The sequence below is a fragment of the Equus przewalskii genome, chromosome 16 (genome assembly GCF_037783145.1).
Source record: "Equus przewalskii isolate Varuska chromosome 16, EquPr2, whole genome shotgun sequence".
NCBI lineage: Eukaryota > Metazoa > Chordata > Mammalia > Perissodactyla > Equidae > Equus > Equus przewalskii.
This window is the reverse complement of record NC_091846.1, coordinates 68,373,762-68,401,178: the sequence shown is the minus strand read 5'-3', so window position 1 is coordinate 68,401,178 and position 27,417 is coordinate 68,373,762. Positions and strand designations below refer to the sequence as shown.

Sequence of the window (27,417 nt, the reverse complement as noted above, 5' to 3'; positions counted from 1 at the left end):
CAAAATAAACTCAAAATGGATCAAAGACCTAAAGGTGAGACCTGAAACCATAAGGCTTCTAGAAGAAAATGTAGGCAGTACACTCTTTGACATCAGTATTAAAAGGATCTTTTCAGACACCATGTCTTCTCAGAGAAGGGAAACAATAGAAAGAATAAACAAATGGGACTTCATCAGACTAAAGAGCTACTTCAAGGCAAATGAAAACAGGATTGAAACCAAAAAACAACCCACTAACTGGGAAAAAATATTTGCAAGTCATACATCTGACAAAGGCTTAATATCCATAATATATAAAGAACTCATACAACTCAACAACAAAAAATCAAACCACCTGACCAAGAAATGGGCTGGAGACATGAACAGACATTTCTCCAAAGAAGATACATGGATGGCCAATAGGCACACGAAAAGATGTTCATCATCGCTGATCATCAGGGAAATGCAAATCAAAACTACACTAAGATATCACCTTACACCCATTAGAATGACAAAAATATCTAAAACTAATAGTAACAAATGTTGAAGAGGTTGTGGAGAAAAAGGAACCCTCATACTTTGCTGGTGGGAATGCAAACTGGTGCAGCAACTATGGAAAACAGTATGGAGATTCCTCAAAAAATTAAAAATAGAACTACCATATGACCCAGCTATCCCACTCCCACTACTGGGTATCTATCCAAAGAACTTGAAGTCAGCAATTTCAAAAGTCCTATGCACCTCAATGTTCATTGCAGCATTACTTACAATAGCCAAGATGTGGAAGCAACCTAAGTGCCCATCAACAGATGATTGGATAAAGAAGATGTGGTGTACATATATATATATATATATATATATATATATATATATATGTATGTATGTATGTATGTATATACAATGGAATACTACTCAGCTGTAAAAAAGAACAAAATCGTCCTATTTGCAACAACATGGATGGACCTTGAGGGAATTATGTTAAGTGAAATAAGCCAGATAGAGAGGGACAATCTCTGTATGACTCCACTCATATGAGGAATTTAAAAATGTACACAAAGAGAACAGATTAGTGGCTACCAGGGGGAAGGGGGGTGGGGGGTGGGCACAAAGGGTGAAGTGGTGCACCTACAACACGACTGACAAACAATAATGTACAACTCAAATTTCACAAGATTGTAACCTATCATTAACTCAATAAAAATTTTTTAAAAAAAGCATCCTCCCTCAAGCTTATCCTTTTCTACTTTTCTGTCTTTCCTTCTCAGTTAAAATTCTTGAATAATTACTATATTCCTTGAGAGGTTCAAAGATACATTCCCTAAAACTGAAGAAATGTGGGAAATAGCTTATCCACAGAGTCAAGTATTAAAGGCAACTATGCACGGCTTGGGCAACTCAGGCCTGCTGAGTTAATCCTTTACTGTGACAAAGAATGAAATTAGAGCAGAAATATATAAATCCTCAAGTCAACTTTAGAGAGGCCAGCCAACTGATTCTTGGCCCACAAAATAGAAACCCAAGTGAAAAAAGATGATAAAATTGGAGTTTCCACTAAGGGTTGCTGATACAACAGGAGGCTCCACACCAAAATGCAGAATTTACAAAGAAAACGAATCAAAAGCAGCCCCATGACTCTCAGATTCCTCTCAGTCCAATGATGATATAAAAAGAGTGAATGGAAGGGGGAGATTCTCTGCTGCGAAGAGAGGAATTTTGTGGAGTGAACCGTGGCAGTGCTGTGAGTACAACCACACCCTCACATTCAAGCCGAGTCGGGGGCTCAATGAGCCTATTCAGTGAGCTAAATATGGGACCCCAGAGGGCAGGGCACAGCAGATTTCTAGAGAGAAGAAGGAGGAGAAGCCATGTTGATCACTGAGATCAAAACGCACAACCCAGGCAAAGAATAAGCAATTCCAGCAGAGCAGAGATGGACCACATGCAGGAGTCAGCAGTGGGGTCATCTTTGGTTCAGTCTAACATCACCCTCAATAAGGCCAAAAGGACCCCAGAAGGAGGAAACCGTAAGTGGACCTAAGGTCCTAGGAGCTAAGGAAGAGTCACCAAACAAAGCCCACCAACATAAAGATGCATCCTCCCAGGTCAGGAGGTAGCCAGCACAGGAATCTTCGAGAGCCCACAGGGCAGAGTCAGCTTTAACCACGTGCCTGGCTCAGAGAGCCACATGAGAACTAGCCTAGTTCCTCACCATTCCTCCCTCCTCCACTCCACCCCATGTAGAACCCGGTAAGGTCAAAACAGGAAATCTGAGGGTCAGGGGGAACAGAAAAGGAGCAGAAACCAACCACACCCCTTTCTCTCACAGAAAGTGGTTGCCAACTACAAGTCTTAACTGGGAGAAGGAGGGAGAAAAAGTCTTATCTTTGAGTGAAGACTGGAGTCTTGATTAATATCTTGAACTGGAAACTTTTAATTTTTAAATTGAGCCTATGTTTTGTGACTTCTGTTACCTAAGATTATTGCTATTTGAATGTGCCTTTTGGTTTTTATTTACTACTGAATTCTGAGCACCTAGAAGAGTGGCTGGCTCGCCGGAGTGCTCATTAAATGGTTGTTGAATCAATAACTTGAAGAGTGAATAAAAAGTCATAAGGCCTGATACATTTTCATAAAGGCAAAAAGCTTTCCAATCCAAGTACATTTTAAAGAGATGGTGAGAGACAAAAATGAAGATTTATTTTGAACATTTCCCATAAGTTTTGTATTCAACATACTGAATATATACCTCAAGAAAGAATATGTCAGCAAGAACATGGTTTGGCCCTTCCCGAGAACACAATTACCGTGCAGTGGTAATTTCTGGACGTGTCCATTTCAGCATTTATGCTGGGGACAGAGGATTCAGGAACATGAATACTGAAGACCCTAAATACTGAAATGAAGCTGGGGACCTTGAAGGACCCCACCAGTCTTTATGGCTCGCCCATCTCTAGAGCGAGATGAACGTCCTTCCCACAGGAGACACCACTGGACCTTGGGTTCATCAAACTTCCCTAACTGCATCTGACTCCAGACTCCCTAACTAACCTTTCGAATCAAAAACAGTTTCACTCAAGGAAAAGTTTCAGCTCAATTGAAAACTGTATTTCTCACTGGTTCCCACCTCAGTGCTGTGTGAATTTTAGTTAGCATGACACCCTGGGCATTGACCAGCATCTGAGTCTCCAAAGGGCTGAATTCAGCTTTCTCCCTTAGATTCACCCCACTGCCTATCCCTACAGTGTACTCTCCGCCTCTGCTTCACTCCTTACCTCAACAAAAGCAGGTCTGGGCCTTAATGACCCCCTGAAACTGCTCTCCTTAAAGTGATCCATACCCCATTTATGCCAAATGCAGTAGAGGATATGAAAAAAATCTAAGTAGATGAGGTCAGGAGGTATGAAGAGAGCCAGGGAAGTATGGAATTTAAAAACAAAAGTCAAGGAGTAAAGAATTTTAGAGAGAAGTGTTCATCAAGGCCAAAGCAAGAGAACATTCCACTAAGATAAGGACTGAGAAGCACCCATTAGATCTGTTGGCGTGGAAGCCCATGGTTGGCTGATCCAGAGCAGTTTTAGTGGAGCGGTGGGGCAGCAGCGGCTGCACAGAACAGAGAACATGCCACAGGGGTGACCAGCAAAGAAGAGCTGATAAACTGCAGAGGGCTAAGGAGTGAGGGGAAATGAGGAAGGAAAAAAGTGAAGGCATCTCTCCAGAAGGTCGGCTGGGAAGAAGACAGAAAGTGGTCAGCAGTTGGGAAAGTACAGGATAAGGTCAATGGATGCGGTGGTTATGCTTTTGTACATTTAAGGATAGACTCAGACGAAGGATCCAGTTAAAAGTACTTAACTCTGACTGAGTATTTACCATGGCAAAATTCTAGAAGCTTTACACATATTAACTCTTTTAATCTTCATAACAACCCAATAAAATAGATAATATTACCTCCTTTCCACAGATAAGGGATCTGAAGTACTCTGGGAGTCTCTGAGGAGCCCACTGGGCACCCACAGGAGAAAGCATCAGCTTTAAGTATGTGCCAGGCTCATTCTCCCAGAAAGAATGAAGGAGTGTCGTTAGAAAAGGCAGCAAAGAACAAGTTAAGAATAGATGGAGGGTGGGCCTCTTAGGAGAAGGGTGCTTCATCCTTCTAGATTGGGGGAAAGGAACAAAGTTTGCATGCCTGACAAACTTTTAGCCATCCCTCAAAAATTAGCTCAGTTATCGCCTACACTGGGAAGTCTTTACCAACTGTTCAAGTGTAGACACAAGTTAGGGCACGGCCTGCCCAGGTGATAGCCTTAGTTTTTGGACAGGCTAAGAGTGGAATGGGTGGAGACTGGAACAGTCCTGAGGATAGGGATGAAGGGAACAGCATACAGACATGACCGAATCCAAGAAACATAACTGAGCAGTGGTTCCAGCAACTCAGCTCAGATTAGACACCATAAATTAATACAAGGTTGGGGGTGTGGCTAGATGAGGAAAGCAGGATGGCAGTACCAGGCCTCCGAGAGTTTTGAAGTGAGCACAACTTGGGTTCCAGACTGGATATGGAAGGTGCCCAAAATGAGCTGTAAACTCGAGACAACGAGGGGATCAAGAGTCTGGCAATCAGAGTCATTGTGACGAGAGACAGTGAAGAAGCTGGAGGAGTTTGTTTACAATGAAAGAGGGTAAATCAGGGTAAATCAAACCAGACTGAGGAAGACAGGTTTCTCCCAAAGAAACACCCATCTCTGCCTACTTTGCAGTCTCCTCTTCCTCTACCCATCCCTTATTAATATTGGAACGGCCTAAAGTTCTGTCCGCAGCCTTCTAATCTACTCACTGCTCCTGACGCCCTCATTCACATCCATGGCATAACTCCCACCTAACCACGTCCAGTCCAGCTCCCTCTCTCTAAATGTCCCCTGGTATCTCCAACTGCACTTTATAAACCCCTCAACTTTAAACACGTCCAGAATTGAACTCATCCTCCCCCAAAATGAGCTCCTTCTTCTCTGCATTCCCTATCTTAGTGAACGGTAACACTATCTGTCTACCCAGAGTCACCTTCAACTCCTTTCTCCCCCACAATCCAACAAGCTTTATTGACACAACCTACCTGCTTCCACATCTTTGGAATCTTTCTTCTCCATCCTGCCCATTCTCACTGTTAATACCTTAATCCGGGTCTTCGGCATCTCCCCACTAGACTCTAACTGTTCTCCCTACCCCCCTGCAGGCCACCATCTTGCCTTGATCTAAATCTGTCTGTCCATTAGAATCTCCTGGCGATGCTTTTAAAATTCAGACTTCTGAACCCTACATTAGCCCTTCTGAATCCGACTCTCTGGGATAGGACCCAGGAATCTGGACACTCAGAAAGCTCCATGGCTGATTTTTTGCCAGGACACAAGCAGCATTTGGAAAACACTGCTCTCATCACCAAGAACAATCTCCCATCCTCCCTCCCATGGCCAGGTGAAGCATTCCTGACCCGTGCTCTAGACAGGGCCCGCTGCATCTCAGGAATTTGCTCTATCATTCACTCCTGTCTGTATCCCGAGGTGGAGGAGCCTTGGCCACTCCTCAGTCTTCTTCCCAGGCTCCTCCTCTTCTCCCTCATCAGGTTCTGTCCCCAGTTCTCTTCTCACCTGCCCTTGGACTGATTTCACTGCACGCCTCTTAGGAACTGCTGACTCCAGCCATAATCAACAACCCTCTAAGTCATTACCTCCCGCCTCTTTGCCAGGACCTGCCCAGGTCCTGTCCCTCTAGAGGCCTTCTCCCTAATTGTATGTCTGACAAACTTTTACTCGTCCCTCAAAAGTCCACTCAAATATCGCCTATGTTGAGAAGTCTGATTTAACAACTGTGACTCTCCCCCTGCTAGCCCACCCCTGCAATAAACCCACGGCACCAAGTTCAGTTGTTGTTTAATTTCTTTTAAAAAAAATTTCCCCACTAGACACTGAACTCCTCAAGGGTGAGAACTACACCTGGAATACACTAGACATGCAACGAATGTTGGTTGAGTCCACTGTTACACAGTGAATATACTGTGAAGTGAATAAATAATGGAAACACCTGTTAATAAATGTAATAAATATACAGCTGTTACTCAATGCATAGTTAGCACTGGTAGCACTGGCCTATAAGCAAGGACTCTACAATAAGTCATGAACACAATTCCCATGCACTTTTATCCAGCCATAATTGCAAGACTTAGCAGACAGCAATATAATTTCAGACATGGTCACAAATGCTCTTCCCTTGATTTACCGCCCTGGCGACATCAGCTTTCTTTAGCAACTTCAAAACGCCCTGCTGTGCCTGTTTCAGAGTCTTTGTGCTTGCTGTTCCCTCTTTGCAAAAAGCACATTTTTCAACAACTCTTACTTGGCTGGCTCCTTCACACCATTTGGGTCTCAGCCCAAATGTCACCTTCTCAGATATCTTCCCTGACCATGCTTGCAGTGGTCACCATAACTTCAGTCTATGCCATTATCCTCTTATTTTCTTCATAACACTTATCGCTATGTGAAACCACATTATTTGCTAACTTATTTGATACTGGTCTCCTTTACCCCATTTACCACTTTATCCTCTGTACACGAACAGTGTGTGGCTTACATGGGTACTTAATAGACACCTGGTGAATGAACAAACGAATGAGAGAGAGAGGAAAGCAAGTGTAACACTAAAACACCATTAACTACAGTCACAAAACAGGGGAAATATGCAGGTGGTAGGAAATAGCAGGGATTTTTGCCATGGGGGCAGGGGTAGGCAGCTCACTCTTCCTCAGGAGACTTACCCAGGATCAGAATTTTGACTTACCAAAGAGCCACACTTCCTATCTAAAGGAAATCACTTCCCTCTCAGCGGGTAGCCTTGCAAACAAAAGTTTTAAAACAGGATAACTGTTTTAAAGTTATCCAGACTTGCCAAAAGACCAGTCCTGGGAAACCTGTGCCTAAAATCCACTGTAAGCATTGGGATTAAGACTTGTTCAACGTTGCATTCCCAGTGCCTAGCACAGGTTCCGGCCCACAATAGCTGCTCAAAATGTTTGTTAAATGAACACATAAGACACAGCCTTCCGAGGAACGGTCATCCCATCAACTCTTAAGCTGCAAATACACTTATTTTAGAAACAGGGCAAGACAGCTGAGGAGAGCCCCTGGCCTAGGCCTCTCCCTGGGCAGCAGTTTGGTTCTTAGAAGTCAATACTCATCCACCCTGTGCCACAGATAATAAAGTATTACCATCCCCAGAGTCATCCTACGTCAAATTTGAATAAACTGTGCCAATATAATGGCTAATATAGCATAGTAACCAATAACAGATTTTTCTTGCCTTTGTAATTTTTTATGTGTATTTTGGTCAGTAAGGAAGGGCAGCTCAAAATGCTGAAAGACCAACTTAAATGGAAAGATTCCACCATTAATCTCATATCCACCAGTATATGAATCACTGTGTGATCCCAGGAAAACCACACCACCTTCTTGACTTTCAGTTGCAACACTCATAATGTTCTTTATCCAAAGGGTAGTTTGGGGAAGATTAATTAGGTAGTAATTGTAACCTACTCTGAGGCCAATGCCTGAAAGATGCCATAAATCAAATTAATTATGAAACAAGGGAAATCATGAATATTAAACCCACTTCAAAACCTGAGAAGTTGAGAAACGAGGAAGGTTTAAAATTATGCCTATGGCTCTATGCTAACTCTCAGACAAAGGCATGTATTCTACTAACATTCACAACAGATCTTCAGTATTTGGAAATGTCACCTGCTTCTTCACTTGGGCAAGATTAACTTTACATGTATAAAGAAGTATTAACAGTGACAAGCAATTGCAAAATTACAGCTGTTCCAATGGTTCACTGTTGCTGTATCAGTGCCTAATCTCAGTGCTGTTTGGTTAACATACAGTCCGCCTAACCAAAAGTCAAACAACTTCAAAGAGAAAAACAGAGCTGTTTAAAAGGCTATATATACTTCTCTGCCCTCTATCTGCTGACCACCACTGACACTCAAGTAGAATATCACAGCAACGCTCTGCAGTAATGTCCGCACTTTCTTAACAAACAACTTCCTTCCACTTTAAAGTACTTGAATCATTTTTTGTTTGTCTAAAAACTCTTAAGGGAGACTGAGAAAGAAAGAAATCTAAGGAAAACTGAAGTGTCAGCTCCTGAAGCAGAGATTGGGACTTGCATCCGGGGGAGAGCCAGTTCGGTCCTCTGTAGCCTAAATGAATGGAGCAACGGAGCAAGGAAGGGGCAGGCGTCCAGCACCGCCTCCACCGGGACAGCCTCTTCTTTCAGCCCGGCAGACGCGCCGCCGAGGGCAAGGGGCCGGGGCAGAACACCAGGGTACCCAGCCCGGCCCTAACTGCCCGGCCCACTGGGACACCTGAGCATCGCACCTGGGGCTCACAGGTGGGGGCCGGGGCTGGCGGCCGGACTCAGTCCCCCTGGCCCCGCCAGGCTGAGGTGGGGGCGGTGCCCGCTGCCCCTCACGGGCAGGAACCACCAAGGCTCGGGAACGGGGATGGAGGACTGCCCCCAAATCTCCCGCAACTCCGAGGGTTCCCGCTGCCCCAGCCTCCTCAAGGAGGTGCGCAAGATGGCATGTAGGGGACAGCCAGGACGGCGGCGGCCGGTACTCACAAAGCCCACTGGAGCCGGTGCTGGTGAACATGGTCCCGCCAGAGCCTTAGCCCCCGCGGGAGGACGGGGAGGGGAAACGGAGGTGGAGGCACCCGGCGACTGCGCAGGCGCACTCCAGGCGGGGCGGCGAATCCCGAGACTCGATTCCGCTCCAGGGGCCGCATGTGAACAGCGCACGCGCAGCCCGTGAGGCGCCGCGCTCCGTCCGAGGCTCCCTTCCTGCTGGGAAGGGGAAGTGCGTGCACGACGGGAAGGGTCCGCCTCTCCCGGTTTTGCCGACGCCGCGGGTGCCCTTGGGAAAAAGGAATGGGATGGCGTGGGAGGAATTTGTGGGAGCCGCACACTAGTGCTCAGCGCCCCCCACACGCCCCGTGCAGACGCGCTGGCAGCGGATTCCTCTAGAACGCCGGCGCGGGGCCATTCCTCATGACCTCTAACCTCTCCCCGGACGGGACGCGCGGCGCGTTCCACGCATGCTCAGTTTTTCTGGGCCGTCACCCCACCCGCCCCCCTTTCCCCCCGACCGGCGACTGTTTGTTGACAGTGAGAACCGTGTCGAGTTCCGGTGTCCGGCCAAGGGCGAGAAGCCGCGCGGTGGGTGAAAGGGGTCGTCGTGGGGAGTGGGGTGGTCCGGCTGCCCCCGTTTTCCCACGTTGGTCCTGCACGTAATCCTCACACAAAGCGCCGAGCGTCGTTATTCCGGGACCCCAACCCGTCCCCGGCGCGGCGAGTCTGTGGGGAGCGACCCTGCTCCCCACACTTCTGCCCCCGCGTCCTTCCGGGCCCAGGCCATTTAATGTTTTCCCCATTGAAAAATGATGTTACTCTTTGCTAAAAGCAAAGTCACGGTTTTTTAAATGAGTTTGAGCCTGAAAACTTAAATTGCGCAGTCGTTAAAGAATACATAGTATGGGGAAATTGATCAACTACAAGGCTAAATGAAAAGGACAGGCTGCAAAATTATGTACAGCGTGCTTTTTTTAAAAACAACCTGTTGAGTGCTCATAAGGGCCAGGCATTGTGCTAAATGTGGAATTTGTGGATCAATAAAACACAGTCCCTGCCCTTAAGAAGGGGTGCCAGTGGGCAAGAATATTGACATTGATAATTTCTATAAGGCAAAAGTATATGTGACTTTTATTTTTTTAGGTCCTGTTTGTAAAGTTTGTTCACAATCTTGAAATACACTTTACATATAACTTTAGATGCATCTAATTGAGTTATTTTGCAATAAAATGATCCTTTAAAGGTGCTTTATGTTTGTAGAAGCTGTTGATTGACTACAAAACCTCTGACAGTGGTTGTCAAAGTAGTTATGGGGACCTTCCGCCCATTTAGGGAATCCAAAAAGCTAAAACTATTTTCATAACGATACTAAGACATCATTTGGCTTTTTTTACCTTTGTTCACTCAGGGGTATACAGTGGAGTTTTCCACTGTACGGTTGGAAGGGCCACATAACTTAGCAAACCAATACTTTCCAGTTGACAGAACAGTGATGTTACAGTCATGCATGGGTAAAAAAGTCAATTCAAACTGTAAGATACACCAACAGGTTTTAGTGTAACAGTACAAAAAGTTCATTGATACGATTTCAGATTCCTCATTACAACTGTTTAAGGAACTACCACTTAAGTTATGGCGTAGTATCAAAAATGAACAGCTGTATTATCTGAAAAGACTATTAATCTGCTTCCTTTTCCAACTACGTATCTGCGTCAGGATGGATTTTCTTCATATACTTCAGCCAGAACAATGTATCACAACAAACTGAAAGCTGAAGCAGGTCTGAGAATCCAGCCAGACATTAAAGAACATTTGCAAAAATGTGAAGTAATGCTATTCTTCCCCATAATTTTTTGCTTGAGAAAGCACAGTGATTTTTCATAAAAATATGTTAGTTATGTTAACATGTAATGGGTATATTATTGTTATTTTTAAGTGAATTTCATAAATATTTTTTAAATTTCTCAGTTTTCATTTCTAATATGGTAGATACAGATAGGTATAAACCCACATTAAAAGGTCTTGCAATTCTGTTATTTTTAAGAGTGTTAAAGGGATCCCAAGACGTTAAAGTCTGAGAACTGCTGAAATAGGAGATAAAGCATCTAAAGTTTAAAAAAAAACACTTCACTTATTTAAGTTCAATTCTGCAAACATTCTTCACAACGAAATGCATAACTTAATATGAAAGTTACTTGAAAATATTTTCAGTGATCCATACTTGAGTGTATACCTGCCATGCACTCTAAGGACCTGTACATGCTGACTGGAAGGCTGTAGGTTCGTCCTCCAAAAAGCAAGTCTTGCCCTTGGAGGGGCACTTTCGGCCTCACCTAGGATCTCATTTGGACTAAAGAGCCAGGCCCTATTAAAGCAGCATTTAGCAAGCCCCCCAGCTGACTTGTATGCACATTAAAGTCTGAGGCGCTCTAGTGCAGTGGTTCTCACCAGGGGGTGATTTGCGCCTCCAGAGAACACTTGCTAATATCTGGAGACATTTTTGGTGTTATAATTGGGAGAAGGAGTCACTATTGGCATCTAATGGACAGATGACAGGTATACTCCTAAACATCTTACCATACACAGGGCAACCTCCCACAATTAAGAATTTTCTTGGGGCCAGCCCCCATGGCTGAGTGGTTAAGTTCGTGCACTCCACTTCAGCAGCCCAGGGGTCCCTGGAAGAGATCCTGGGAGCAGACCTTTGCACCACTCATCAAGCCATGCTGTGGCAGCATCCCACAAAGAACTAAAATGACCTATAACTAGGATATACAACTATGTATTGGGGCTTTGGGGAGAAAAAAAAAAGAGGAAGATTGCCAACAAATGTTCACTCAGAGCCAATCTTCCTCACCAAAAAGCAAAAAAAAAAAAAAAGCATTCTCTTGCCCAAAATATCAATAGTACAGAGGCTGAGAGACCCTACACTAGCATAATTCATCCAACCTTTATCCCCAGAACCCTTAGTGTATATCGTTTCTCTTGTCTTTGCTTAGACTTCCATCTTGTGTCTTCTCTAGATTGTATCATGGAGAACTCATTCTGTCAATCACTAGGAATCACCGTTTGCCTTGCTATGTCTTGTTGAATATGCTTTCCACATTGGGGTAATGGCGATAAGTTTGAAAGGGAGAGCTCCTAGCAGGGAGGAGTGTGTTTTACAAATGTTGTATCCCACCCATTTTGAGTCTCTTGTTGTGAAGGCATGTCTTCATTTAATAAATTAAAACACAGCATCTCTAAGGTTTTGGCATCAGAAAGAAAATCTGCAGGTGAGTCCTGGAGGAAAGTTGCTGACCAAACATCCCAGACAAGTGCCTTTTCCTGTGTATGTCACCCTGCCTTTAGCATAGTGTTGCTTTCATATAGCAGAGATAGACTGGTAGCTTTCCTGAAGATTACTAAGTAGTAGAGGGGGCCAACATCAGCAACAAAGATAAGAATCACAAACTTCTAAAGCATCGAATTCCAAACAGATGACAACTCCTGTGACCTATGTCCCTGCTGGCCATGTCACATTCCACATTCTGCTTGGGGGGCCCCGTCTCAAATTTCCAGGGATTCTAGTCAGCACCCTTTTGGAGAAATCAGTAGACATTGACTAGGACTGATGAGGACAAAAGAATTATTTAATCTAATTACAAAAAGTTTTGGATTCAGCTAAGACTTTGATTTGTCCACTTTAAAATGGGAGCTACAATATTTATTATAGTATTTCCAACTGCGTATTTAGGTGAAAAGAGTTTCATTGCACTGGAACAATTCCTACAAAAGCAACAAAAATGTAACAACATTTGAGATTTCTTTAACAGAATTAGAACCTCATTAAATTTAATCAATAAAATTTATAAAAATATTTCAGATTATCACCAACTGTTTTAGTTTGGGTCCCCAAAAGCAGACTGTGAGACAAAGTTTCAAGTTCAGAGTTTCGAGTTTCTCTGGAAGTGGTCCTAGGAAAGCACTGGGAGAATGGGAAGTGAGACAGGGAGGGGAAGGATGGAAACTGATAGAGATGAAATATCAAACAAATCAGCACTGTGGACACCTGGAGCCAGCGCCCCAGAGTCATCCCAGGGTGAGGCAGCTGGGGTATTTAGCCACTGACTCCCATCAGTCACGGAGGCCTACCCCAAGGATGCAGTTCCCCAGCACTTCCAGCCCTCACATGAGTGGACAGAGGCTTCGGGGGCTGGGCAAGCCCGCAGGCTAAGAGGTGCAGGTGGGAAGTACGCCCCCAGACATACTTATGGCTCAGGGGAGAGGGGAGGGCGCTGACTATCACCTGCACCATCCTGCTATGGTTTTCATTTTCATAGCACGGTGGTAAGAAAGCTATGCTAAGAAAGTGACATATGGAAATTATGATGGTGGGGTTTTTTTAGGGAAGTAGTGAGGTGGGTTTGCCTTTTTTTTCAGTCTTCCTCCAGTACCCACCTTAGAAGTCCACGCCACATCATTTCTCTTTTTCCAATTCATCTGTTTACCATCACATATCAAAGCATGTGGTCTCTAGAATCTGAGTTCTAGAGATGGAACATATGCCCTAACATGTGGTGGGATTTCAAAACAGATCAATTTTCTGTAAAACTTGATCACTACCCCTTCAAAACATAGAGAAGTATTTTTAAGCCACTCATATAGAGCCTGTACGTTTGTGAGACGACCACACTTCCTCATCTTCTTCACCCTGACCATCTGCTCTTTCTCAGAGGCTCAATTAAGGTTACTTCTCTTTCTCATGTCACATAGAGACATGTCTGGTCTGTTGGTACCACACATATACTCGCTCATCCTGCACTAGTTTTTAGTCTGTTATGCATCGTCCCTCTGCTCTTTCATTTTTCTGCACATCCTGTGTGGCATCCTTCTGATTTCTTCGTTCTCTTATATACAAACTAGTGTATTTATAGGTGGATGCAAACATTGTGTCTCCTAATGTAGTCATATTCAAACACCTGCAGATCAAAATATGTATCATTTTCTTATACATTTCTCTTCTTTATTTCTTTACACCAAAGTAAGGGCATTATATTGACTATTAAAATTATGTGTAACATATTTTCCTGAGTTTCATTTAGGGTATTCAAGGCAGAATTACAGAATATTTGTTATAAAAGGCAGTTGGGTCTACTAGGTTTGAGAACTCTTAGAGTAGATATATGCCATTTATGCCAAACATATACCCGGCTAACTGCACTTGGGGTCTGAACAGCTTAATGTGAATAAAGACAATACAATTTTAGGTAATCTTCAAAATTACTTATCAGATGTTTAAGACATTTTCTTATACCTTGTTTTTAGGTATATGATTTATAAATAGACGCAGAAGCTTTTAATTATCTTAATATGGCCATACATATTTCATAACACTAACCATTGGTGAGAATATTTATAATTGCTCACAAATAGGATTATTCTGCTCCTTATCTGTTTTTCTTTCCAGAGGGTAATTTTGATCAAGTGGATGGGATCTAGCTCATAGTACCCTATAGTTATAAAAGTGAAATGGATTCCTAGCCTTCCAATGCAGTGTTGTCAGTATAACACCCCTCATTTCCTAGTCCATCCATATTGTTTAAACAAATTGAATACTCCTCATAAAAGAGGATATTGGATACAATGCTATTAGTTTGTATTCCCCCAAAGCCAACCTTGAGACAAGGATTTGGGTGCAAATCCTCCCTCTCTATTTGGGCAGTGATTCCACGAAGCATGGTGAGGAACTAGGGGAGAGGGCAGTCAATAATGAGCGCGTTACAGCTGTGGGCACCTGGAATTAAATCCTACTAAAGACCCTCCAAGAAACTGAGCAGAACAGACCTCGAAACTGTCTCACCAACAGGCAAGGAAGCTGGGCTGTTTGTTCAGCAACTCACTGGTTGAGGGTTGCTCCTGGGGGTTATAAATCCCCCTGCACTTTCAGCCTGCTCCATGTGTGGGCCAAGCAAACTCCTGCATCCAGAGAAAGCCCTCAGGCAGAGAGACACAGGTGTTGTATGAGAATTGTCTGCCGAAGCTCTAGGTGACCTCCAGGTTAGGCAAAAAGGATATGGTTGGGACACCAGCAGCATCTGCTAAAAGCGGGAAGAAGAAAGTGAGACCAAATTGCTTATTCCCTCTATTCTCTTACCCCTGGTCCCAGGGCAGGACATTTTTGTGGGGCCAGCATTTTCTTCCCCTTGATGGATATGGCTAGCGATTGATGATGTAGCTGCTCTGGAGCCTTGCCAGGGTGCAAGCTAGATTTCAAGGCATCTTTGAAACAGGAAAGATATGCGAAACATCATAATCTCACCCGCTGATCCGGACATGTCCTGTTATGGAACTGCCTGAGCACCTCCTATCCATCAGACCAAGGCCAACACCCACAGATCTACTTCCCCCAAGGTGGTTTCAGCAGAAGTAGGAGCTTATTTCTCACGGGCTTACTTTTAGACCTGTTCAGAGACGGCAGGGTCATTCTTGGCTCGAATGCTTAATCTTACTTGTAAGTTTTTGTGGCCAGGTCGTACTGACCAGTAGCACATTGATTCAAATTCATGTATTCAACATAATGTTCTAAAACAAAACATATTCATTTGATCTTTTATTTTTTGTTGTCTTATGAGATAATCATTAAAATATTGTGTAGGAAATTCCTTATGACTCTTATTTCCACTATTGGCAATATTTGTTATTGTAAATCCACGGGAATGCAATTGAAATATGCATATGCAGCAAGAATATCATTACCACAGCAGCTAGCAAGAAAAAGAACATACAAAGATATTTCCTAAATTTCAGAAAAGAAGCTGGAAGTACAAAGTAAATTACTAAAACCTAATTGGCCATAATATGCCACTTAATTTTGCTTATTGATTTTAGCTTTTCTACTTTTTTAAATGGAGAACTAAGCCCAGGACTCTGTTTCACCTACATCTTCAATCCTCTGAGTATGTTATGAGTTGACTTGTGTGTCCAAAAAAGGATATGTTGAAGTCCTTAACCACCCACCCCCGCCCCCCGTATCTCCGAATGTGATCTTATTTGCAAATAGGGTGATTGCAGATATAATTAGTTACAATGAAGTCATGATGTAGTGGGGTGGGACCAAAGACCAACATGACTGATATCTTTATAAGACGAGACCCATACAGACACAGGGGAGAAGGCCATGTGACAACAGAGGCAGATATGGAAGTGGTGCAGCTGCAAGCCTAGGAATGCCAAGGATGGCCCGCAAAACACCAGAAGCTGGAAGAGGCAAGGAAGGATCTTCCCCTCCAGGCTTCAGAGGGAGCACAGCCCTGCCAACACCTTGAGTGTGGGCCGCTAGCCTCCAGAACTGTCAGACAATAAATGTCGGCTGTTTCAAGCCACCTGGTGTGTGTGTGTTTTTACGGTAGCGCTAGGCAACATGCAGCTTTTCTCTTTAATTCATATTTTAAAATTTCTTGTTCCATCTGCTATTCATCTGTTTCCCTTTTCCTCTTTCATAATTTCTACCTAGGTAAAAGCTATGCTGAGATTTTACTTCTGCACAGCAATCACAGGGCTACAGCCCACCATGCTCTTCATGGCAATGCCGTTGTCACAAAGGTGACAATGTGTTTGATCTCATATACCATGAGTATGATGATAAAATCAGGAACCCCAAAATTGCACTGGTAAAATCTTTCTGCCCATGATGTCCACCGAATCTAAAGTTGCTTTAAGTTAAAGGTGTCGTTTTCTGATCTGTCCAGCATCAAGGAGAAGCTGTCAGTCACTCACTCAGTGGGCTCCAGCCCCCAGCACAACCTGTCCCTATAGTCACGGCTCGTTTAAATTGTTTCTGCAGATGAACCTGTGGTCCAGTCACTAAGACAATTCAGATGTTAGATAAGGACTTGAGAGGTTCCAGTCCACTGTTCTGTGATGGTGGCTGAATTCCACACCCTTGCGTGACTTTTGCACCTTGGGCATTGCATTCCTCTATCAAAGCAAGGACACACTACGTCGTGGGCATCGTGCAACTGCATCTCTTCCGTCTTTCGTCTTTGTTTTCCCAAGACTTAGCACAGTGATAGGCACACAGTAGGGCTTCAATCTATATATTGAATATATATATTCTATAAATATGTATGGAATGAGATGAATAAGGGAAATGCAGCATCAAGCCACACTCGCTGCTTTTCCTAGTTCTACAGTTGGGTGGGCTTCAGCTTTTACAGAGATCCCCTGTCTGCCTCATGCCCCAGTGAGTGAGTTGTGCATGCTCCGTGCTCCCAGACTTCTTACTCTTAGGGTTATACTTCACTGACCCCATCTGTGACGGTGAGTTTTGTGTGTCAACTTGGCTAGGCCACGATACCCAAACATTTGGTCAAACACATTTGCATGTGACTGTGAAGGTGTTTTTTAGATGAGATTAACATTTAAATCAGCAGATTTAGAGTGAAGGAGGTTACCCTTGCTATAGGCTAAATGTTTGTGGCCCCTGCCAAGTTCATATGTTGAAGGCTAATCCCCAACGTGATGGGGATTGGAGGTGGACACTGGGAGGTAATTAGGTCGTGAGGGTAGAGCCCTCATAAATGCGATTAGTGTCCCTATAAGAAGAGACATGAGAGAAATGCTCTCTCTCTCTGCCACTTGAGGATACAGCAAGAAGGTGTCAGTCTGCAAATCAAGAGGGCACTCCTCAGGAATCAGATTGGCTGGTGCCTTGATCTTGGACTTCCCAGCCACCACAACTGTGAGGAATACGTTTCTGTTGTTTAAGCCCCCCAGTCTATGGTATTTTTGTTACCGTAGCCCGAGCAGACCAAGACAACCCTCCATTATGGGGGTTGGGGGGAGCTCGTCCAATCAGTTGAAGGTCCTAAGGAAAAAACTGACCTCCTTTGATGAAGAGAGCATTCTGCCAGCAGACTGCCTTCAGACTGCCTTCAGACTTGAACTGCAACATCAACTCTTCCCTGAGTCTCCAGACTGCTGGTCTACCCTGCAGACTTCAGACTTGCCAGACCCCGCAATCACATAAGTCAATTCTTTAAAATAGATCTTTCTCTTTCTCTCTCTCTCTCCCTTTCTCCAGATATAGATAGATAGATAGATAGATGGATAGATATAGATGATATAGATACAGATGGAGAAAGAGAGTAACATATAGATGTAAATAGATATATAGTTATACATCCTACTGATTTTGTTTCTCTGAAGAACTCTGACTAACACACCATCTCACTCCCTTCCGAGGACCAACAACCTGCCTGGGAATGCTGGACTCATCAGCTCCTTTGCTGAAAGATGGTCCCTGTCTGCTTGGCTTTCCAAATAGAGTATCCTTGTGGCTGCCCTCATGCTCTACGATCAGTGGACAGTCCTGTCACCATGTGCTCTGACAGGCACCCCGTTGCCAGTTGTACCCCCGCACCCTGATTGTATGTGCAGCCTCCCTGACTAGAATTGTCTTTCACAGAGGTCACTCAGATCTGGTTCTGGGTCACTGGACCCCTGTATTAGTCATGTTGTTTATTTTCTGTACTTTACAATGCTTTAACATCCTGGGGCTGGGAGAGACGCCCCTCTCAGGGCTAGCTAATTCCTAGAGATAGTAAACAACTTGTCTGGGAGGCTGTCTTTCATAGCAAACCACCAATCCAAAGCCCATCCCCCTAAATGCCTCCTTTATCTAACTCTCATACACCAAGCCAATGTTCCCCTGCCCTCAGTCACCCCAGGGCCAGCTCCCAGGCAGCTGGAGACCACCCTTACAGCTCAGAGCACACCAAAATTATTCAAACTATCCAATCCTAAACTTGCTCAAATTTGCCCACCTTCCTTGCCCATTTCTCCCTACAGAAATCGTGATAAAGGCTCTGGGCCGTGCCCTCCCCTGGTTTCTTCTGCTTGCTGACTGACCCTGGTACTTCTCCACGTGGCCCTATATGGTATGCTGTGCTCGCTCCTCTTGGGAACTGTAAGTAATAAACGTTTCATCCAAGGCAGCTGTCTCCATGTCTGTCACTGTACTGTACCTGATTAAACAAATCCCAGGTACATTTCAAGACGACACCATGTCCCTCCCTCCCTCCCCTCCATCCCTCCACACCCCATCCCAGGTATGAACAAGGGATTTCCAAACCTACTGCAAGATAAATTATGTTCCAGGAGAGGTTCAGAACGTCTACTGGTAGAACTGCATAAACAAGGGGATTTAACATTCTGCTTCATATCATTTCAATGATATTACATGTGTATAGAAACTGGGGTTGGTTAAAATGTTAAAGTGAGATTATTATTCTGATTTGGCAATTATTTATGTCTTTATGCCTGCTGGGACTGGAGTATTTATTTATAAGGGAATTATTCAACAATGACTACCCCAGCAATGGCCAAAAAGATATGAAAGAATAATGACATGGCTTTTCTGAACTAGCTGATAGCGGTCTGTCCTCAGGTCCAGGCCAAGGAGGTTTACCTTGTGCAAACATGCCTGGAAGACAGAGTGGGACTCAGGTGGACCCTGCATGAAGCAGCCACACTCCAAAGAGGAAGACACACCCACAGGAGTGGTGGCATCCTGACACTGACCTTGATAGTCTGTATGACCATATGTCCATCTAGTTGAATATCCTTTCATAAACTACTGCCTTTGTGCTCCTATCATTCTTCCAACCAAAACATGCCCATAGTTGGTTATGTCCCTGATCTCTGGTGCTGATGCCCCAATTTTAGTCCCTTGCAGTTGCTCTGTGTAACATCCTTAACCAAACCTGCTCCACCAGCCACTAGGAGACTAGAACATCTGTTCGATATCCTCCTGATCCATTATTCATCTTTGAAGTCAGTTTTTCAAACACCTTCAGCCCTCTCTTCTCCAGACTAAATATTTCTGTAACTTTTCAACCCTTTGATCATTTTTATTCTTTTTTTTGAGTTGTCTCCACGTTTCCATATTATTCCTAGACTGTGGAGTTTAAATGGTGTATGAAACTGTGGGGGATCAGAATTAGCCACCTCAAAATGTGTCTCTTTGGCTCAATTGTTTTTAAGATGGCTTGATTATTTTTAAGAACGAGAGACTCTAAAAGAAAGTTTGACCTTCCCACTAACTGCCTAAAAGAATTTAAGATAAAAGGCCTGTCCCCAAGACAGACCATCACCATAGATAACTCTGGATATTGGTAGTCTGTGAGGGTCCTTGCTAAGACCATTCTTATCTATCAAACATTTGCTTTTCCATTTTCATGTGAATTGCCTGCCTCCCCTTTGAAGCTCCAAACCACCAATCCCAATGGCCTCCTTTGTCTTTTTTTTTTAAGGAAGATTAGCCCTGATCTAACATCTGCCACCAATCCTCCTCTTTTTTTTTGCTGAGGAAGACTGGCTCTGAGCTAACATCCGTGCCCATCTTCCTCCACTTAATGTGGGACACCTGCCACAGCATGGCTTGACAAGCAGTGCATGGGTCTGCAGCTGGGATCCAAACTGGCAAACCCTGGGCCACCGAAGTGAACATGCGAAGTTAACCGCTGCACCACTGGGCCAGCCTCCATCCTCCTTTGTCTTTAGCTGAAGATGGTATTTAAGCTGGCAGCCTCAGCCATTTTGGCGAGTTACCCAGTTTTTCTGGATTTCTCCATGTATACATGTTATAAAGCTTTGTTTGATTTTCTCCTGTTATTCTGTCTCATGTCAATTTAATTCATAAACCAACCAGAAGGACCTAGAATGGGTAGAGAAATTCTCTTCCTCCCCTACAAGACTCTACACATAAAATAGAGGCATTAAATATCATTGATCATGATCCATTTGTGATGTTAACTGACAAAGTCTAATCTTTTACTCCAAACTTCCTAATGGAAAGGAACACAATCTGCTAATAAAACATAGAGTTGGATTGATAAGGAAAACAATTCAACTGAATTTTTAAGATAAAAGGTATCATTTAAAAAACTGTTCAAAGCAAATTCACAGCAGAACAACTTTTTTCCCCCAGCAGTTTATATAAATTGCAGCAAACAGTCCAGCATGCCAAATATGAAAAGGTCAGGGCATGTTATCAGCAATTCTATTTAAAAGAAATGATTTGTATACTGTTATCATACATTGTATGTTCTTTATCATCTTAAAATATGAGCACAGATGTGTTATTTACATAAAGTATAAATAAGTAATTATGTCTTCAGTGTTTTTTATGGCACCTCGATATATTGTAAGAGTTGAACAACCTTAGGAGTCTGCTCCCCTTCTGGGGAGAGCCAGGGTAGTAGAGTGTAGCGGTGAAGTGTCCAGAGCCTGGAGCCTGGCCTCACATCCCAGCTCTGTTCTCAACTAGTGTCAACAGACCCCTGGTAGGTCTACTTCATTCTCCCCACCTCATTTCCTCCTCTGTAAACAGAGAATGATGGTAATAATAATAATACCTGCATCCAGGGGTCTTCTGAGCATTAAATAAATTAATATATTTTTTTAAAAACACACGTAGAACAGGTCCTGCCAGTAGTAAGTTCTTGCTATTATTGTTACTATCATTTTCGTAACTAAACTCTGAACTTCAGCAAGGAGGCTAACAGTTCTCAAATCCAGTCTGTCTATTTGTGCCAGAACACTCACGAGACAGTTTGTTCCCAAAGTAGTAATTAGAAATCAAGAACCGGAACAGTGTGATCATGCCATTTAACGAAGGACCTGGACATGCAGATTCTGGCTGAGCTCTGCCAGATCCGGATTCTGGGAGGGGGGTCGAGCTGCCTCTCCGCGGGGTTCAGGGCGTGTTGAAACAGAGGGGAGGGAAGATTCATTCTCCCTCCTCCTTCTTCCTCCAGGATCCACCTTTGGTCTGTTTATCACTGCAGCATCTCTCTCTGGCCTGAGGTCCAACTGGGGCCTCATATGTCCGCAGGCGCCATCACTGAGGGAAACAGGCTGGGCATAAGCCATCGACAGACACACGCAGCTTGCACATTAATCGCATGGTAATATTTCCCACTTACACAAAAAAGGGTACTCTCTCCCAGGTTTTAAAACCACAGACTGGGGCCAGCCTGGTGGCGCAGTGGTTAAGTGCACATGTTCCGCTTCTCAGCAGCCCAGGGTTTGCTAGTTCTGATCCTGGGTGTGGACATGGCACCGCTTGGCAAGCCATGCTGTGGTAGGCGTCCCACATATAAAGTAGAGGAAGATGGGCACGGATGTTAGCTCAGGGCCAGTCTTCTTCAGTGAAAAGAGGAGGATTGGCAGTAGTTAGCTCAAGGCTAATCTTCCTCAAAAAACAAAACAAACAAACAAACAAAAAGCCACAGACTGACTTGATTTATCTTTCATCTCCCCACTTTTGATAGTGACCCAGATACACAGGACTGCTTTTTGCTTTTTTTCTATAAAAAGCCAACAATGCAGGCATGACAACAACAGCCCTAAAGTGTTAGGAACAATAGGAAGGGGTAGAGACTGTTGAACTGCTCAGTATGCATCCTGTCTGAGGAGTGAGCCACTCCTAAGCTCACCGCAGGAAGGCCAGGAGGGAACCAGGCATGGAGAAGTGCAGCCCAGAGCTCTGGACTTTAATGAAGAATTTCCCAATTGCTCGATGTTGGCTCATGTTGTTATATGGAGACGAATCAAAATAGTGCCCCAGGAAGCTGTGCAGCCGACGAATGTGCACAGTGTCCACTCCGCAACTACGCGGGGGCCGTTACCACTGTAAATTGACCACAATATCAATGGCGACCCTGGAGTTGTGCAACACCGTGGTGTGGATTCAAACCACTGCAAGCAAGGAGTCTCTATTCTGAGCAGGGAGTCTCTAAGACACTGTTTTTCAGGCTTTAGGGTACACCAACCCACTGAGATGCTTGCTTAAAATGCAGAGTCCTGAGGCTTGTGTTCTGAGATTCGGAGAGGAGGCCCAGGAATTTGCATTTTTTTTTAAAAAAAAACCCAAACATTTTAAATAGCCTTTACTTTTTAGAAAAGCTTTAGATTTACAGACAAATTGAGAAACTTGTACAAAGACTTCCTGTAAACCCTACACCCAGTTTCTTCTGTTCTTAACAGCTTACGTTATGGTGGTATATTTGTCACAACTAGTAAACCAATATTGGTCCATGACTGTGAACTAAAGCCCATGCTTTGTTCAGCTTTCCTTCGTTTTTACCTTCTGTCCTTTCTCTGTCCTGGGATCCCATCCAGGGTGCCACAGTACATTTGGTTATGTCTCTTTAGGGTCTTCTTAGTGGTGACAGTTTGTCAGACGTTCATTGTTTCCAATGACCTTGACAGTTTTGAGGAGGACTGGTCAGGTGGTTTGCCAGGGATCCTTCTATTGGAACTTGGCTAACGTTTGTCTCATGATAAGATTGGAGTTATGGGTTGTTGGTAGGAGGACCACGGAGGCAAAATGCCATTTCCATATATGTTGACCTTGATCACCTGGCTGAGGTGGTGCTAGTCAGGTTTCTCTGCTGTAAAATCGCCCCCTCCCCCTTTTCATACTGTCCTCTTTGAAAGGAAGTCACTATGTGCAGCCCACACTTGTGGAGGGAGTAATGCCCCACCTCTTTGAGGACAGAGTAGCTATATAAATTATTTGGAATTCTTCTACACAGGAAATTTGTCTCTTCTCCCCCATTTATTTATTCAACCTTTTATTTATATCAGTATGGACTCATGGATATTTATTTTATACTTTGAGTATAAATCAACACTACTTTATTTGTTTTGTTGCTTAAATTGTCCCAACTTTGGCCCCTGGGAGCTCTTTCAGTCGGCTGCTGTGTCCCTTTGACATGCCCCCATCAATGTGGGTTTTGAGTCAGCAATTTTAACAAGCTCCCCAAGTGATTCTGGTACAGGTGAGAAATGCAGCTGTGGAACGTGCCGTGAACTCTGCTGACTACAGAAGCCCTCCGGCTCATTGATTCCTTCAGCAAACAGGTAAAGGGTGACTCCTCTGCCTTAGCCACTGGGCAAACACGGAGTGTCACCTCCCTGCCAGGCACGGTGAGGAATGCTGAGAATGCAGAGTTTGTCCGAAAAGTCAGACTTGGGGGTGGACATGCTACGAGGGAAATATGGATGTGGTTAACAAGAGAGAGGAAAAGAAGTGCCTACCAATCCTTTTTCCTGTCCTTAGTCGGCTCCCCAGATGCTTTAGAAAAAAGCAGGTTAAGAATTGGGAGAGGACATCAGGGACCGAGCGGGGTCCCAGGGGACATGGGAAAGGGTTGAGCTGAAAAGCACCTATGGAAAATCCGGAGTTAAATAGGAAGAAAGTTCTTTATCCTCTGAGACTGAAGAAAAGGAGATTGGCTATAGAGATTTTTGTAGATTGGAGAGGGAGGGGCAAGTTCGAGGTCCCCTATAATGGCTTTACTTTTCTGGATGAAACAGGAGGCCAGGTCATCCTTTCTAGAATGAGGGGTCTGGGGCTGACCTCGGGGCCTGTGGGGGCATTAAAGTTTCGAGATAGCAGTTGGGGGTGCATCAGTTAGAATCCAGGCAAGAGACAAAAACCACAGCCATGATTTGAAAAGAGAGAACTAAATGTAAAGAACTGTTAAAGACGTTAAAGTTAAAAGAGATATCAGAGAGGAGGCAGCTACCACTTCTATGAAAATCTTGCAATTTGAAGGAGTTGTCCCACAGGACCTGCGGGCTGGAGACAGTCTGGAACAATACAACTGTCTCTGCAAGTGCTGGAACAACTGGAAGGCACATTCCGCTGCTGCTACAGGAAGGCATGTGCCCCACCCCAGGTGAACAGGGGTTGCTGGGGTGTTGCTCAGAGGAACCACAAAGAGGTCGCAAGTCCCTCCTTCTTCCTCCAGGCTTGCAGCCTTCCTGTAGCACCCCTACTTGGTGGAGCCCAGTGTGTGGTTTGCAGGGTCTCAGCCTAGCGTCACGAAGCCAAGTAGAGAAGCATGGGTTTGGAACCCAGAGGCAATAACTGTCATGTGGAAGCCACCCTTCAACTGTCTGAGTGACATTTAGGAACTGTATATACAGGTGAGTCTGTATACTGGCTGAATTTCTTCCCTCCTTTGTCTGCAGATCATTTCTTGTTCTCCTTGGCCGTTGTCATATTGGATGTTTCTTCTCATTCCAGGGTCAGCCACTGGTTCCCTTGGTTGCTTAACCTCCAGAAAATTCCTGATGAACCATCTGGTTCAAAAGGAACTAAGCAAGGGTTACAAGGGTCCATCTACGAATGAATGGATAAACAAACAGAATGTAGCATCTGCACACAATGGGATATTGTTCAGACTTTAAAAGGAAGGAGATTCTGACACATGCTACAACATGGATGAACCTTGAGGACATTATTTAAGCCACTCACAAACAGACAAATGCTGTTTGATTCCACTTATTTGAGGTATCTAGATAGTCAAATTCATAGAGACGGAAAGTACAAGGGTAGTTGCCAAGGGCTGAGGGGAGCAGAATGGGGAGTTATTGTTTAAGGGGTACAGAGTTTCAGTTTTGCAAGAAGAAAAATGTTCTGGAGGTGGAAAGTCATGCTGGTTGCACAACAATGTGAATGTACTTAATGCCACTGAATATACTTAAAATAGTCAAGCCGGTGAATTTTATATGATGTGTATTTTACCACAATTAAATCTTTCTTTTAAAAGGAACTAAACAAAGGTTACAGTTGGAGGACATGGGTGGGTGGCCCCTAGCCCAATGTGTCACGGGTCTCCATCTCCCCACAGTGATTCATTCCTCTACTCGCCTTCATGAGCAGCATTTTCCAGGCTTTGCTTCGTAAATTCCAGTGTGCTTGTGTCCTTGTTTGCTCTGCTGCACACCCACCCCCAGATGTATATGTGCAGGGGCAGCCTTCCCCTCTAGTTCTCCTGTGAATAATATGTTATTTCAGTGGATGATAAGAACTGCTAATATTAATCGAGTATCTACAATATGCCAGGCACATGCATTATCCACAACAAACCTTTGTTGTACACACTGTTCTCATCCCCATATTACAGATGAGAAGACTGAAGCTCAGAGAGGTTGTGACTAGCCTTAGCTCACCTAACTCCTAAGTGGAGAAGCCAGGACTGAACCGGCTCTGACCCAGAGCCTGTGTCCTTAACCACTGTCCTCTACCGCCCCCTAGTGGATACCCTAGTCTTGCGTTGTCTTACTGACACACTGCTCAGGTGGGAGCCCAGCTTCTCTCCCACTCAATAAGTCATTTCACAGTTGTTATTTTACACTTCTGTCAGTCTCGACTTCTGCAGCACGCTCCCTCCATTCAGCCCCAGCACCATACTGCCTGTGTTGTGACAAATGACAGCAGTGGCTGAGTTTTGCTGCCTGCTTCGTGAGGCTCCCCAGACCCACCTGCCGAGAGCATCCCTCTTGGCTTCTGAGGCTGGTGGCAGGATTGTTGTGTGTTGGTTACAACGGCCCGCCACTCCCTGCAGGAGCATCTCTGATAGCTTTAAGAGTTTTCCTAAGCCTCTCTGGTTGTACTGGAACCGCAAAGAAGCTCCTGGATTTCTATCTCCCAGCCATACGAAGTGTTTTTTGGAGTAAACAACTCCCCAAGTTTGTCTCTGGATCTGAGTAGTCTGCGTGGGATTCTGCATAGAGAATCCATCCCTCGCGAAGTGCCTTTTCCCTACCACACAGGCCACCGTAGATGCCTGGAGAGTCTCTGGCAGGTATACTGGGTGATGCACATGTCTTTTGTTGTTCGATCCAAGACTCAGTTGAGGTTTGTGCATTGCATTTGGTTGTTCTTTTTGTTTAGTCTCTTTTAATCTAGACTAATTCCCCCTCTCACTTTCTTGGTTATTTTCTTGTCACATGGAACTTTTTGAAAGAGTCCAGGTGACTTGTTTTAGATTGTCTCCCCTGTGGAATTTGTCTAATAGTTTCTTCATGATGGGATTCAGGTTAAATACTTTGGGCAAGATTATTTTGTAGATGATGTTTTGTACTTCTTATTGTCTCATATTAGAAGGCACATAAAACCTCATCAGGGAATTGCACAGTCAACAAATATATATATTGACTGTGTCGTGTGGTATGCTGAGCACTCTGCTATGCAATGAGGACACAATGGGAGCCACTGATATGATTGTGAGGTGAAGAGATAAGGAAAACAGAAGCACAGGCTTATCAACTGGGAATAAGTTTGGCTTCATATAAAGAAAACTCAGCTCACGATAGCTGAACCAAATAGAGGTTTGATTTTTCTTGCACAGCTGCGAATTGGGAGACAAGCAATCCAGAGCTGATATGATAGCGCCACCATATCCAGGGTCTCTTTCTCTCTCTCTATCTGCCATCATTAGGGTACAGCTTTCATTCCCATGGATCCAAGATGGCTCCTGCTCCCCGACTTTGTGACCCACTTCCAGGCAGGAAAATGAAAAGGGGCGTACCCACTGACTCTGTAGCCCCCTGAAGGAGCTTTCCCAGAAGCAGCACCTAGTAATTCTGCTCACATCTCATTGATTAGGACTGTGTCACATGGTCAACCCGATATGCAAGGTTGTCTAGGAACCTTGCTACCCTTAACAAAAACAGGGTTCTCTTAGTAGGGGAGTGGATATTAGGTAGGCAATGGCAGTCTTTGCTGTGGAGGATAAGACATTTAATGGAGGACAAAATTTTTAATGGCTGGAGAGAGAGCTACACATGTGAGAATTTTAAAAGTTCCCACAAACTTAGGAAAAAACTGATTGCTCTGTAGCCATGGCAACAAGTAGCCACCAGAATGGTTTTGCATCCATTCAATCAATCAGTGACAGCTTGCCCCAGTGAACTTGCTTTTACAAG

The 27,417-nt window shown here is 44.3% G+C and overlaps 1 protein-coding gene and 1 long non-coding RNA gene across 4 annotated transcripts in view; one reads left to right on the top strand and one right to left on the bottom strand.

The window, feature by feature from the left end:
• Positions 1-9,404, bottom strand: part of UBAC2 (UBA domain containing 2) — a 187,667-nt gene extending 178,263 nt beyond the window's left edge. For 2 of the 3 annotated variants that reach the window (XM_070579156.1, XM_070579158.1), the window contains exon 1: positions 8,644-9,105. In XM_070579156.1, the coding sequence (XP_070435257.1) occupies positions 8,644-8,674 (31 nt within the window). In that variant the 5' untranslated portion in view covers positions 8,675-9,105. Of the gene's footprint in view, positions 1-8,643 lie in introns of all 3 variants that reach the window. The other variant, XM_008516377.2, reaches the window with a different exon arrangement.
• The window catches only part of LOC103548563 (uncharacterized), a 30,783-nt gene continuing 12,467 nt past the window's right edge, over positions 9,102-27,417 (top strand). Inside the window, exons 1-5 of the long non-coding RNA XR_011528225.1 lie at positions 9,102-9,237; positions 18,481-18,598; positions 19,079-23,559; positions 24,257-24,362; positions 24,453-24,630. This is a non-coding gene — a long non-coding RNA (uncharacterized lncRNA). The remainder of the gene's footprint in view (positions 9,238-18,480; positions 18,599-19,078; positions 23,560-24,256; positions 24,363-24,452; positions 24,631-27,417) is intronic.